Source organism: Anser brachyrhynchus, assembly GCF_964034855.1.
Source record: "Anser brachyrhynchus genome assembly, chromosome: 8".
NCBI lineage: Eukaryota > Metazoa > Chordata > Aves > Anseriformes > Anatidae > Anser > Anser brachyrhynchus.
The window spans coordinates 19,402,009-19,418,021 of record NC_137702.1 but is presented as its reverse complement, the minus strand read 5'-3'; the positions used below and the strand labels follow the sequence as shown (position 1 = coordinate 19,418,021).

The window sequence follows — 16,013 nt, the reverse complement described above, 5'->3', positions numbered from 1 at the left end:
GTTCTCTGGGCAACTTGTTCCAGTGCCTCACTACCCTTACAGTGAAGGAATTACCCTTTCAGTTTAAAGCCATTAGTCCTTGTCCTATCACTATACTTCCGGACAAAGGTGTGTCATATGTCAAGGTCATATGTGTGAAACACAACATGTCTATCTAGGACCAACTTTTCCTCTCTCTGTGACTTTAAGTAAGAAACAATTTCATAGTTTCAGAAATAAGCAGAAAATTTTCTCTCTGACTATTCCTCTTTGTATGAATTTACTTATTTTTTTTCTCTGCCCATGTTTGACATAAAATGAAAATTACTGATTATCTAAGAGTAGGCCTAGAATCATAAAAGAAAACAAATTTACACAAAATATAAGCTTTGTCTTATTTTTAAACACATTTGTGTAAAATTTATATTGTATTTAATTGCACAACTTGTATGTAATCAAAATGACATCTTATTGGTGTCTCTGAGTCAAAATGTATCAGGTTTGGAAAAGTATTAGTCTCAAGAAAATGCTAGTCAATAAAAAAGAATCTAGGCATATTTTGAATATCACCAAACCATTTTATGTATGCGTCTACTGAAATGCTGAAACAACTAGTAAATACTGCATATGTGACTTTTTCAGAAGAAAATAGTGTTCTTGACTGCACAGCTCTAGACTACAGGTCCACTTCAGCACTTCAGAATACTGCTGCCTGCATATTGCAATATCCATTATACAACTAACACTTTATAAAATATTACAATTATAATTAGCACTTTAAAATTTCATTTATTTTAAATTCTCATATCAACTTGTACAAAATCTTTACCCTACATAAAAGTTAATTAAATCCAATTATTTGGCTGACAGTTCTTTATTTTCCTTCTGTGATAACGTTTCTACACTTTTGTGCAGAGATAGCACAATAATTACTACTATTGTTACTTTGTGTACTGGGAATTGCCAACAGAACAAGATTCTCTCATGCTAGAGTGTGTACAGAAATGAGTAAGAGGGTGCCCACAAAATATTTGCAATCTAAGTAAGAAATAAGAGATAGTAGATGGATATTGCTGAGAGTGGAATACAGCAAGTTGTACGACATTAGTCAACAAAATAGGTTTATTCAGATGTACAGTGTTAGATTCATAAAAGTATAGGGCAGAGACATATCTCTTGTTCTGGCTTCTTTGCACCCAGTACAGATATTTCTTTTCGTAGAGAGTAGTTCTTCACCTCCCATTTCTGAATAAGATTTTTTATTGAAAGCCATGTTCTCCTTAAAAAAACAACCAACAAACCAACCAACCAACCAAAAAAAAAAAAATGACCTTTCCTAATAAGGAGTTTCTTTTACTTTTTAATGTCCATGTTTCTTTTTTTTTTTTTTTTTTTTTTCAAAATTATTTAAACAGTGTTCCTGTTTTGTTTTGTTTTGTTTTGTTTCCCCTGTCTGGGGGCACTATTGCCATTAAGATCTTAGCTGAACTCTGGAATGTAACATATATATTTTGTTGTCCAACCACAGAGAAGTAACTGATGTGTAGAGGAGTTGGGGAGGTCATGTTTTTGTAGCTTTGTTTGTGTGTGAACAATTTATTCCAAGAAAAGTAAGTCTAGGAGTCTCACAGAACAGATGGTTTCTGTGCTGTTCAGCTATTTACTGTAGAACACCTCATGGTCTACTCCTAATTTGTTGTCATCTCTAACACCCTTTCAGCCGACCCAGGTTGAGGGGTGAAGCAAATTGTTCCACACATATGGCATGGTAACTCTCTCCAACAGTGTCTAAGACATGTCGAGGATCACTACTCTCTGCACCAAAGTAGGTCTACTCAGAGGAGATGAATGTATCTACGGATGTTAATAGCACTGTGAGTTTCATGCTAATACATCGATATGTGTTACAGAGCAGCCATATACCAAGCCAGCTAAATGCAAGGCAGCATAAAGATAGCCTTTAGCTTGGGGAAAGAAGGTTGTCCTGTCTTTTTTCACTGCCTGTGTTTTCTCATTCAGGGAGACCAAAGACTAGTATTTTCTACTGCCTGCATTGTTTTCACTGAAAGTATTTTATAAATAAGCTGATTAACTTCCTCCTGTGATTTGTTTGGGAGTTATATCCACTTACCATAGGAAGTGGAGTTTCAATTTTCTTCATATTGGCCACTAGACAATCATTGGAGGGTAAAAATAATTTCTTTGTTGCCACATTGAATTGTGCTCAAGTTGGAAATCTGGAAGGGCAAGATTTTATAATCAGGTAGGACTTGAACAGATTTGTATTAATGCACTTACATTGTTCATAACTACAATATAGATTACTTCATTTATCCATACACATCTTTCATTTTATGTAACATTTTTATTATATATAAAATACTGGACTATATTTAACACATCTCTCAGTCTGTGAGAAACAGCACATGCTACGGAAGTTCACTGGTATTTTTTTCATGGCAGCATTAAAAAGCAGGCATGTTCTACAATAGGATGAAAATCATTCTGGCCAAGGCATTAATAGCTAAGGTTACGTTTACTGTGGCCAAAACAGAATCCCCAGTAATTGTTGAGCATTGCTCCTTATGCAAAGTTGGACAAAAATACCATCACATCCATTGGGCATATGGCTTTGAAAGACAGTTAATCTTGGCACTATTTCTAGCTCTGTACAGCCATTTTGCATTGTGTAACCTTCTAATGAACTTTTTCTAGGAAAATACTGTAACTTTCTTGTAGATCCTTATTATCTGTAGCTTGGAGCAATATAGCAACCAGAAGAATGGAGCCCAAAACACGGTTGCTACACTAAGGCTAATAATCACCTGAAGTTGACAAGCATCTAAAAGAAAAGTAATAATCTTGTTGTTTATTTTATTTCAACAGTTATGTCTCTTCTTTATTGCAATTGGCCTGATTATCTTACAGTACTTCCCATGTTATATTAAACTCATATTTTGTGAAAAAAATCAAACAGAAGTGAAGGCTTCTGACCCTAGCAAGCCGACCAGATGCAAATCAGCAGTACAGCTGCACTAGCATGGCACTTTGCTCACACTTTCTGATGATGATGCTCAAGCATGGTAAAGACACTGTAAATGCAGACACCAATGATTCAGAATAGGCTTTTACTCAGCCATTTTAGTTTAAAGGCAGGGTAACCCTGAGCATAGCTAAATGTTTGTGAGCATGTGCCATGTATTGCTTCTGCTGTTTGTAAAATATGTCTCTCTTCTGCAGTTCTTGTTCCAGCCTCTGTTGAGTGCATAAAGTCTCACTCCTTCCAAATCTGTGTCAATATTTATGGTATTATAAATACAATTCATGGAATATATGATGATTATATGACATTCTAAATAATATTTCATCTCCTATTGAGGCTTATATCCCATTTGAATTTTTCCATGATCACTTCTGTTTTACTCTCACAAACCTATTGTACAGAGGTGCTGAGAGGGATGATGAAATGGATACAGACACACATACATTTTACAATAATGCATGATCAATAAATATATTTTACAATAATAAAATTCAAAGCAGAGATTCATTCTATATCAAGCTTCCTAGAAAAATTCATATGTGGACTCTGTAGGTGATAATGTATTTTACTCAGCAGTTTTAATGTAGTCTGAACACCAGAATAAATCTAGTTGCATACAAAGTCTCCACATATGTGTCATAAGATGTATTACAAGTCCTGGAGTCCTGAAACCTGTGACAGTAGCAAAAGTTTTATTTCAGAGTTGAACCATTTTCTCAGGTTGCATAAACGCTATGTCTATGCCATTTGAGAACGACTCAAACTGAAATGCAACAGATAAACAGGCTTTATTCTTTCAGAGAATACATGTAATGTTTTACTGTTTCTGTTACAGAAATTAGTAACTCAACTCCTGTTCAACACTTTTATTTAGTTAAGAGCATTAGAGAACTCTGTGTTTATATTTTGGAACTGTATTGGCAAGTTTATTGCCCTTACTCTCTGTTCAGTTTACTGTTGTAATTCCACTTGTTCTTTAAAAGTAGTTGCAATTTATGCCACTGGAAGAAAGAGTATCACCAGACCATTTTTTTTAATAAAGAAAGCTCAAAATTTATTTTGGAATTAATACAAATAGTCATGCTAAAACAGAAGCATCCTTTGTTCTGGTGCAAAATAAAAATCAAACATTTTATATGCTGAATAAGTCTTTTTTTTTTTTTCTCATTGTGTTTGTATGTGCAAGGAGAGATCTGAGCATTTCTTGCTAATGATGAAAACCTGTATATTGGAGGTTAACATTTACATCCAAAGATGATCAGCAGCATATTCCTCCAAGAGCTAAGCAATAAAAAAAAAATAAATAAAAACAAATAACACACCAAAGTATATATATATAAAAAAGTCTACATTTTTACATTTACTATTGTTTTCAACAACTTGAATTGCTACAAACATCAATAGTGTAACTGTTACATTTCACAATATCAAAACAGTGTTTAGGCCTATGTTTATGAGATTTACACTTGTATTAAACCATATTCAGCCCGCAGTGTTGGTAGAAAGAAATGCCCTTATAAATTCAAATGCAGGTAAGTAACTCTGTCGTCTATTAGTGCCAGTGCCTCTGGCATGTGCTCTGCAAGACTGGCATATAAATAAATGGGAGACAAGAAGTCCTTATTTGGACAGATAAATTTATCAGTTGTGAAAATGAGCCAAACCGTTTACGATATAGAAGTTTATTTATGTTTATATAACATTCTTACTGGAAAGGAAATGACTCTAGACATTATGTGTAGCCTCATAGATAAGGTTTTAGATAAGCATTTGTTTGAGAATGTGATGCCTCTTTTATCCAATTTCTGTTTGCCTTCAAGCCAATCATTTAAGGTACCTTTCACCAGTTCCAGGCAGGCAGACACAATACCAGCCTTTGCTCTGAGAGATGGGAATTTGGTCTCTCCGTGGCATTGAGCCTAAGCCAATACTAAGCAGCTGTAGCATTCTAGAAACAAGCAAACAATCAAACAAAACCTTTTCAAAGGACTTAAAAGCTTGCATTTACTGCTACTCTGTCCAGGTCATAAAGGCTTTTCGTCTGCTGTGACTATGGAAATAAGGTTGTGTCTGTTCACAGTGCTCTGTACAGGTGAACCCTTACTATGCCACAGTTTTCTGAATGTAAAATAGGGTGATTAGGAAGCACTTCCTTTAAATTTTAAATTATTCATCACGGTTTGATTTTAACTAAATGTCTCTCTATTGCCTGGTAAAACAGATCAATTTTGCTGTTCTGGTACAGAAATTATAAAAGCAGTAATATAACATGTTTAAAAAACTGAAACTAGGAACCACAGCAACATACTAAGAATGAATTTTAGCATTTTGAGTTTGCTTTGTGATTCATCTTTGGGTATTCACCAACACCAAATCAATGAATGCTGTATTCATTTCTCTCTTATTTTCTCCTCCATTTTTTCCAAGAGATCTATTTGCTGATTCCATCTTCAAAAACTACATCTTCTTGTGTTGATTCATGCACCAAAACACTTCCACAGACTCAGCTTTCTTCTTCATCTCTACAAGAAATCCAATTCCATTATTTTTATTTTAGTCAAAACAAAAACAGAAAGGAGAATCTGATCTTGTTGATTTTGAAGCACCAATAGGTACTGTCAGCTCCTTAAAACCTCTCCTCAGCTGAGAACTCCAAAGATGACTTCTGATGACTTTTTTTTTTCTTATGAAATTCCAGAGTCGTTGTGTTTTGTTAATGCACAATCAACTACAGGAACAGGACCGTGATATCTATTGTCTTTTAAAGTCATTAAAAAAGACTGTAAATATACCTTTCTTCTCTTTATCATAACTGTTTAATGCATCAAAAAGCTCTTCTTCAAGGCAGACATTTTCTATTTTAAGGGTTACTGTTGTCTTAGCTATAGATAAGATAATGGCTTCTCAAAAGATTTTCTGGGAATAAGAGTGAAGGTAATTGGTGCATTGTGGAAAATATAGGAAACAGTATTTATATTTAATTTACAAAACTTACATCCATACTTTTTCATAACACTGAATTTTAGACAACATAGGCTTTCACTATACTTGAAAATAAATGGAAATGAAGAATCTTCCAATCAAAAGTTTTTTATTTTATTTTATTTTATTAGTCTTCTGCAAGTCTAAGTAAATGTATCATTTCAGAAAACTGGGTAATAGTTTTCATAGGTAATAACTTTTTTCTCTGGGCAGATGTGAGCAGGGAAAACAGAAAGTTTTGAGCTTGCCAAGACTTTATAGGAAGTTTAGATTAGTCTGAGCAATGTGGGTATGAGGTATTAGAAACTCTCCTGGTAATATCAAGGGGAGAATGAAAAGCCTCGTTATCCCTTTTGGACATGTGCCAAAACATGAAATCAATACTAAACTTCTTGCAAGGAAGGATAAACATATAAACCACTTATAATGAAAAGTGACCTAGACTTTTTGTAATTAATTCGATGGACAACTACTTGTTACTCCAAAGTGCCACCATCTTACCTAACAGATTATAAAGGTTATTGTCATTCATGTAGGAAAAAATACCTACTGGTCAGCATATCTAAATTATCAAGGCCCAGAAATATAAAAAAGCTGTAAAATCTACTTTTTGCCTACTCAGACTGTATGAAGATACACATTTACAACAAAACATCTCCCACGTAACTCAGTCATTCTCCATTTCAGATGTAGTACAGACAAGGGAAGGTTTTACTAGGAATTCTCCTTGTCCTCTCTGCCTTCTGTGACTAATTATTATTATATGTAAAGCTGATAAAAAATTTACGTGAATTTAATCCTTGACTTAAAAGCATATTTTACAAGCTATTTCACCAGTTCTTCACCATTAGATGAACAGTTCATATAAATATATATTCCAGTTCAGTAGACTTTGCACACTACCTGTTCTTGCTGTTTATTTATTTATTTTTTCTAATTTGCAACTTATCACTAGTAAGTGCATTTTTTCATACTATTACTATATACTCTTTGGTGATTGAATGGAGGCAGAAGGTAAATAAGAGTAAGTCACAAAAAGCTATTACTTTTGTGCAAACCCCTTTTTGAGGAATAAAGGTGCAGCTAAATATGTGAACAGTGAGACATTGAATGAATGTTCACGAGCGTGTTTGGAAGTATATCACAAACTGTGGATAAAAGGCAAACACAAGCACAAAGACAAGATACAGAAATAGTTCCCACTCGGATTTCATTAAAGGAGGAATAAAAATATATGTTACAGAGGTTAAATTTCTATCAGACAGAGACAAAAAGAAATCTACCCTTCTTTCTCTTCCATAGTAAACCATGCATAGTGTTCATGACAAGTGAGATGTTTCAAATCATGAAAAGTGATTTTCATAGTACTTTTCAAAGTGACATCATAGTACGAGGGAAAGTAATCTGACTGACTATGCATAGAAAAATAAATAATTTTTAATATATTATGGGTATATAATGTATATAATTTTTATTGAAATTTGTTCATACTTGTTCATAGATTTCTATATACTTCATAAGTTAAATTTCTACATATTTAATTTGCATAATGCAAGAAGATAGTGAAGCTGATACAAATGAATTCAAGTTTTGGAAGTAGAATTTCAAGTACTAGGAAACTGATAAGGTAAAAAAGGCATACAAAGGGAAGAAATATTACTAGGATGTTTCAAAATAATGGTATATTAAGGTAAGAAATAATCCTAATGATATTGCTTAATCATTATGAGATGAAAGTCAGTCTAAATATAAGAAATAATATGGAAAATATATATGTATCCAACAAACATTTCTGCTTTGATATTGGGAAAATGTGAGGCGACAGTAAGGATATGGTTAATGAAGAAATACAGTATTTCTTGCATTTCTAATTTCAGCAATGGAAATTTATTTTAAAGTACTTTTATATATCTCAAAATTTATTTTATTTTTCTTTTTAATCACCAATTCTGGATAATTGGCAATTTTAAGAAACACAGATTTGATGCATTCTATACTAACAGACTCAGCTTCTTCTTTCAGACAAAAGATGTTATATTTACATTCCCCGTGTTACAGTGTTTGTCCCTATTATTATGTGTCTATAAGTAGGTAGATATTTTTAGAAGGCTGCTCAGTCGATACAGGACAAATTCCTTTCTCTTTCTCTTTGAATAGTAGAAAACCACTGTAACAAACATTTAATGAAAGTTGTGGCAGATTCTCCACCACTTAACTAATTTTAATTAGCATGTAAAGTTTTATGACCTGTGCCAGTGAGGAGGATTTTTTCACCTGAAAATCTGTGAATATTGCAGCCTTGGGCATTACCTGATTCTGTCCACATGGGGATGAAGTTTCTGCTTAAAAGCCAATTCTTCAGTGTTTTAACTCCAGTGTTTAGAGAATATTTTCCATATTTACATGTTACAGAATTTACATATTTACTGTTGCAGAATGGTTTGTAGGTAGTAGCAGCAAGGTAACGCAATATTGCTGTTATGGGATCCTCCTTTAAAAAATCTATAAGAATGTGGTGTAGCTGGGTTCAAAGGGCATAGCTACAACCCACTCTGAGCCTGTCTCCTATGTAGGAATTAGCCTGTGTACAAGTTTTCTTAACAGTTAAAGCTATCTAAAGATAGCATTTGCAGAAAATGGGATACAGGGAGTGTGGTTGACAGTGTTACAATTCCTGTTGAAACCAGACTGTTGAACCCAGCTTTGGTTTATGTCTCTGCAGCTCACAGTTTCCATGAGCCCCAGTTTATGATCAGTGCATGATTAGTGTATGATACAACTTATAAGCATTATAATGTCTGGTTGACCTTTTTCCTCTGAGGATTACTATGGTAGTCATTTCATTTTGCATCATGTTGGTCTTATTCAAGCTATGGCCTCAGGCATTAAGAAATCTTTAGTCTTGTAAAGACAGTAGGCGGAGAAAAACACCATATATTCTCCCATTGAACTGTTCTGCCAACAGATTAACTTTCAGCTGCTTGGGAAACATTGGCTTCAAAATCCTGCTGTCATTCCAGCCCATTTGAAGCAGTTACCTTTTCACCAGCCAAAAGTGGAGCTGTGTCATTTAGAAGACATTAAGAGCACAGAGAACGCAGAGCTGAGTTCTGTAATATTAAAAATAATCTGATGTTCATTCTCCAAGCAGGCTTTCCAAACTATGCAACACTACTCTTTGTTAATATTTATGCTTCCTGGCACTAATGCTGTTTTATGGAACACCTAAGTAACTTATAACGAGGCCTAACATTGCTAATTTTATCTGGGCCCCACTTGGGTATGGTTGACCTTAGAAAAGAGTGTTGTGTTTAAGAAGAATCCATTAGACTCACTATAAATCTATTAGTTAATCATCTGGAGTAGCAGAGATTATACGACCATTTCAAATCTTCTACACACACTACAATTTTAGAGTACAATGGCATTTTTTATTTCCTTCAGCTAGATGTTTTATCGAGAGCTTTCCCTATATCTCCCCATACCGTATAATTTAAAATGTGTCAAAATGAATGCAACAATAAAAAGAAATGTATAATTTATATATACATTTGAAATAAAATAACAATGGCTTGAAATTCAAAAGAGGCATTGACAACCCTTGTTTGCCTGCTGCCCTAGAATTACTTTCAGATCCACATGTAATTTTAACTTCTTTCAAGATGAAAACATGTCCACATCTACTCTACAAAGAGGTACATCATGTCAGAACATTATTCTTTGATTGAGCATCACTCTTGATGACAGTGTAGCAAAACAAAAAAAGGAAATAGTAGGAAATAACAATATATATATATATACACACATATATTTTAAACGGTGCTTTTTAAAAATTTATGCTATTTTTACCCTGTCCTGGCTACATGACTTCAACCTAACCTTCTCTAAATGGAGCAAATGGCAGGAGACCCCATTCAGGAAACAGGCTGTGGCATGCATGCAGTACAGCTGGTCAGAATTGGCACTAATAGGCTTCAGATCTCTTGCATATGTGTTAACCAACGAGCGAGGGAACAGATTTTTGGTAGCACATACAAATCTGTGGGTCTGTTATGTAGGAAGAGAGAATGCAGCTCATGGCTTCTGGCGCTGCTTATGACAATAATGCATTTCTATTATACCCTTTATCCTGGGAGCTGGACTGATTTATTTCCTTATATAAGCCCTTACTCTTGTGTAAGCCCAGGAACTCAAAGCCACCATCCTTCCCAACAACTTTGCCCTGAGCAATAAAGCACTATATCCAATGGTTAACATATTTTTCAGGCTGGAAATAGATCGGAAGCATAGTGGTTACCACATGCTATTAAATCTTAGCTTCCTGATAGCACTGAGACAGCTGCTAGTCTTGGATCTTGCACATGAGAAGAAGAGGAAGAGGAGGAAAGAATAAACTTCTAGTAACTCCACTGTTTGTATTCAAGGCATAATTGGTTTTCTTGACCAGCAGCCAGTGCTGTTGCTATGCTGTTCTGTGGGAGGTATTCTTCTGGTGAATGATATTCCAATGACTATGGAAGGTGGTATTTTCTCTACTAAGAAGGTTCATTAACTCTGTCTGCCTTTGGCAGTGAACAGGAACATTATTTCTAAAGGAGAATATCACACACTGAGTAGAAAAATCATTTGAGGGCTGGAGAGTTTGTGTTAGAGAGAATGACTGTAAGAGGAATGGGTAAATAAAAGTTGAGGTTTACTGTATGATAAGAAGAGTGAGAGGGAAATAGATCTTCGTCTGTCACAGTGCCAAAACACATGATTTAAGAAAGACTTCAGGAAAAGTTGTAAGCTGGTTGGTAAGTTTTTTAAAAGCTTCATCTCAGCCTGACAGAGTCACAAAAATGTTATATTAAACAAACAAACAAACAGCAACAAAAAAAGCAGCTCCCATATTCTACCCCCTCAGTTTCCACAGCAGTGAATTTGAAAGGAAGATTAATTGGTGTACTAATAATTATTTTCATTGATATGCTCAAAATAAATACAAAACTAAATTTTACAAAATCATTAGCCTAGGTCCTCTCTCTGAAATAGCATAAGATATGGAAAAACAATCTTTTCATAGCAAAAACTGTGGAAGGAAGGTTCTCTAAATCAAGTCTGATTAATTAAGCCAAACAAATTACTCACAGTGCTAGAATAACTCAGTCGCTAAATTCAGTAAACAAAGGACATTTAGTAGAACAAGAGGACCTGAACTTGGAAATACTTCTGAATTTAGTATGGATGAGACCACCATTTCTAGCTTTACTCCTCCAAAAAATAGTTTTCCATCTTTTGAAGAAGAGCTGTAAGAATGACTTACCATCTAAAACTGCAGTTCAGAAAGAAACACAAAAGGCAGCTGTTGACATAGTCCAAGGTTAAGAGATGATTCAGACAAGAGCTGTAATTAGTTACACAGAACGTGAGTAGTATTTAGAAGAGCCTTTAATCTACCTGACATGAATTAAAATCTCTAAGATTTGGAAACTGAAGTTGTCAAGGTTTAATCTGAAAATAAAATGGTCTCTCTGAATACAGACAGTGTTCAGATTGTCAAGAAACTCTGATAAATCTTCAGAATCAGTTTTTAACTCAGGATTGAGATGATTTTCTGACAGACAGTTTCTTCTTCAGTCACAAACTTGCTGACATAGATAGTAAGAGGCATTTAGTGATACTCTTCTGGATGCAATAAAAAGGGAATATATGCATGGATTATGGTCATCTTCACTTCTAAAAAGCTCTGACAGCAATAAGAGAATGAACAGTAGTAGCAAACTAGCTTTTATAAGAATTGTAACTTTTCCATTATCCTTCTTGTGTTTATACTTCAGCTTTGATACAGAGAATTAGTCAGATAGCAAGTTAAGAAGAAAAGATTTCATCTAGTTATAAAATGTATTTTATATGAATGGTTTATATTATAAAGCTTAAATTTTTATCTCACTGTCAAAGCACTTCTGTCTTGATGGTCTGTTCACCAACTGTAATTGAGCTATATTTCTGATGTATTGAAATGAAAAAAAGAAAGAAAAAAATGAAAACAACTTCAAATATGTTCAAAAAGCATAGAATTTAAATAATAATAATACAAACACACACTGCTTTCCTTATTTCTTTTTTCTTTCACTTGAAAAGTACATTTACAGCCCAGGGTAAGTCACTGTATTTAGTGCTTGTAGTGTTGTGGTCACTGTGACCAACCAATACCTTTTCATTTTAGAGTGAAAAATGTTTGTGCTTAATTTTTCTCAACTCTTTCTAATATGCAGTAGTTCCATAAAGGTTAAAAAAAGATATTATTACTTTTCTAGATTCATAAAAGGAAAATAAATTTGTGAGATTAAAACTTTTACAAATGGCAAATGAATTAAAAAACAAACAAACAAAACATAACCAACAAACCGACCAACCATAGAATACTATTATTAAGATACTAATACTCTACCAGGTAGAGTTTTTAGCATAAGTAGTCATTGCTCTCAAAATCTAGCCAAGACACTGAATGTCTGCAGCAACTTTGCTTTTCCAAGATACATCAACAGCTACTTTGGTTACAGTCTCGAGTATTGTGAGAATTAAGTCCAAGACAACCTTTGGACTGTAGTTTAGCTTTGCCAAGTCCTCTGTCAAGTAAGATTTGCCCTCAGATAAGATTGTAAAAAAGCAAATAGATTAGCAAGCTTGAAAGACCCTATCGAAGGTATAGTATACTAATATTAAGATACCAGGATACTACCTGGTATCTTAATTGGTATGTAAATGAATAAAAGATGTGTTTACTGCCGTGTAATTGACCTGTTTATTTTCCCTGTTCTCAGTGATGTATTTTGCAGGGAGGAAGGGGACAAGCCTATGAATTGATTTTTATCCCTCCTACAATTGAAAAGTGATCTGTTTTAGGAATCAGACATACTACCTGTATATTTCTTCAAAATGAAGTCCAAAAGTACAGAAAACTTTGGAAATATCATAGTAAAATGAAATGTGGTGTGATAATGTATGTTGTTCAAATTAGCTAGCTATGTACTTAAGTGGCTTATTATCAAAAAGCAAATAACATGGCCCATTTCTTGAAATATTTTTAAAAGTTGCCTTATGTTAATGAAAGTATTTATTGCTTTTGTTTCAAAGTTTGAAAAATTATTAGTGCACTTTCAGTTCCTAACATAACTGTTTGTTCTAGGGCTGTATTCACATCAAGGACTAAACATAAACAATAAGGATAGCAGCATCCCAAATGACTTTTTTTTTTTTTTTTTTCCGGACAGTTATTTTGTAATGGAATACTCCCTCCACTTCCAATAAATAACACTTTTTGCTTGTCCTATGCCTATGACACATGGCAGTGTCACTGTCAAGGCCTGCTGTAATACTCAGCTAGTTGCCCCCCAGCTAGTCAACAGAGCAGAGTAGTTTGCAAATTAAGACATTTGTCTGAATGACATATTTCTGAATGAGAATCGCTTTATTTTGCAGAGAGTTTGGCCGCTGGAAAGTAAACAATCTTGCTGTTGAAAGAAGAAATTTCCTTGGCTCCCCACTGCCACTTGCCCCCGAATTCTTCCGTAACATAAGGCTACTAGGACGCCGCCCGACACTTCAACAGATCACAGAAAACCTTATCAAGAAGTATGGGACACACTTCCTACTATCAGCTACCTTGGGAGGTAAGGTTAATGCTTGGAAATATGGTGCATGAGTTTGACATGACTGAACTAAAAGCATTGGTCAACTGATTTCCTTGTAAAACTGTGGTGTTCTCTGTTCCCAGAGCAGCTAAACTGAGCCACTATCCCTCAGCTAGATTTTACAGAACAGGAACAGGTTTTGTCTTCCAGCCTTATGGCTCCTTCTTCTGCTGATGATAAACTTTGTGTTATTGATTCTTTGTAAACAATTTTAAGGACAATAAGAAAAGAATGCCCGTTGCTAAGAGTGAGGTACTTAGGCCTGAGTTCCTGGTGTGCATGATCCTGGTCCTTTGGGGACGTTGCTCTGCACTGAGAAGTCACTGAGTGACAGTTTTCAGTAAGAGGACCCTAAAACAATCTGGCACAATAACAAAATACACAGGTGTCTGGCTCCCTTATAGGACTGCAGAGATAAAGCAACAAACCCAGTAACAGTTATTTCCAACAAATCTTTTCAGCTAGGAGACTTTTAAATGACTTTGACTGCTTGGAAGTCCATATATTGCCAGTCTACCCTTTTTAGGACTACTCTCCACTTAACCAGTGGGACTAAAAGTCTCGGAATGGGATGGAGAGGCTTTTCCATGTAATTCCTATTACCTTAATGGAAGCTGCATCTCTAAATCTCCATGGACTAATTTAGAAAGGGTAGCCTGACGTGTAATTGGGATCTAGTCATAAAATGGATTGAAGAAATCCAGTGAAGAGGCCTAATGTCCAAGAGAGAGCATAAATTGTTCTGAATAAAAGATAATTAGTGCCTGAGATTACCCATCGAGTCATCATAAAATGAACTGACATTTTAGAAATGCAGTTTTATTCCTTGGTGGGTGATTATATTAAAGATAATTCTAGTGATTGAGTATCCTTCCAGCAGGACAGTCTTGTCAAAATCCTTTATTCACCTGAGGAATGGTTCTCTTTAACACATTTCATAACAGATTTCTAACCATATATTAAGGAAATGACAGCCTTCCTTTTCTCTTTTGGCTGATATCTGAGCTTTGTAGCAACTGAAATAGCTAACAGTAGCTCTCTTTTGGAGAAGACCATTCTAGAAACAAGGTGAATTTCTGTCTTACTGTAGATATTAAAATAACAATACAGAACTAATTCCTATCATTATTTTCAAAACTAGTGCCTCTTCAGCAAATCCATCACCATTTGAATTTTAAGAATAAATTTCATGTGTTGACCAGCAATTTGGAATAAAATTCCCTGATTTTTATTTATTTTTTTTTTAAATTTGCTTAGTGTATTTCTTTCATACAAGAAGTACATATTTCAGAAATAAGCATATATTTTCTTATGTGTGTGGCACAGCTGAACAGTAAACCTAACTGCAGAAAAGAAATTAAATATTTACCGAATATTTAAGTACAATAATTAAAGATTTACCTGCAACAGGTATGCTAATGCAGATTATGCAGTGGTAAAACTTAGTTATTTTTATTAGCTACTTTCTTATTATTAACTAACATAAATTTTGTTACAAACAGCCATATCATCAAATTCACTTTGAAGTTGAAATTGAACCTAACAACCTAAGAAAAACAGGCTAACACAATTATAATTGTTATTTCAAAAGTACAAAGCACCAATATCACACTCATCACAAAAGATCTTCAGACTCAATGCCTTTTAGAAAGTATAGCCCTAAGTAAAAACTAAAACCTAAGGACAGGTCTTTTAAAGACATTTGACAATTTCATCTTAAACATTAAATTTGATCCACAAACCCATAGGATTTCCTGCAGGGAATCCGGGGTAGGGTCCCCTTTTCTCCTCTCTCTTAATACCATCTCACAAAGCCCCTAAAATGCAGTAGCTGCCATATACTTGCAAAAGTTTCCTACTTACAATGAGACGACGTTGACTTTAGGACTGTGCCTAAGCTTAATGTTTAAGGTTTTGATTTAAGTGCCTAGCCTTAATTTTTAGGCATAATTTCAGACACAGCTGCAGCCTTCCATTATCATTGGATGGATGCTGAATACATTGAAAAATTCAATGATTAAAATAGTTTTAGGAAAATAGTAATTTCTAAGAGTGCTTTCATAAGGTAGCTAATAACCCTATAATTTCCTGTATGTGTTCATTCCTGTTTTGGGGCTAGATTGAATGGAAATTCCCAGAGATGCTTGTCCACATTTTAACACTTATGTCATCTATTTTATTTCAATAAGGTATTCATACTTTTTCTTTAATTATGAGGAGTTTTATTCTGAAAGCTTTGTCACCTATGCAGCTTCTAAAAAGCAGAAGACCAAACAGAGCGTGCATATTTCTTTTATTTAATGAATCCCCAATCATCTGTATTCATGGCCATA

At 34.4% G+C, this 16,013-nt stretch overlaps 1 protein-coding gene across 3 annotated transcripts in view; it reads left to right on the top strand.

Annotated features, from left to right (window-relative positions):
• Positions 1-16,013, top strand: part of BRINP3 (BMP/retinoic acid inducible neural specific 3) — a 245,326-nt gene that overhangs the window by 120,831 nt on the left and 108,482 nt on the right. For all 3 annotated transcript variants that reach the window (XM_080602066.1, XM_080602067.1, XM_080602068.1), the window contains exon 3: positions 13,469-13,659. In XM_080602066.1, the coding sequence (XP_080458192.1) occupies positions 13,469-13,659 (191 nt within the window). The remainder of the gene's footprint in view (positions 1-13,468; positions 13,660-16,013) is intronic.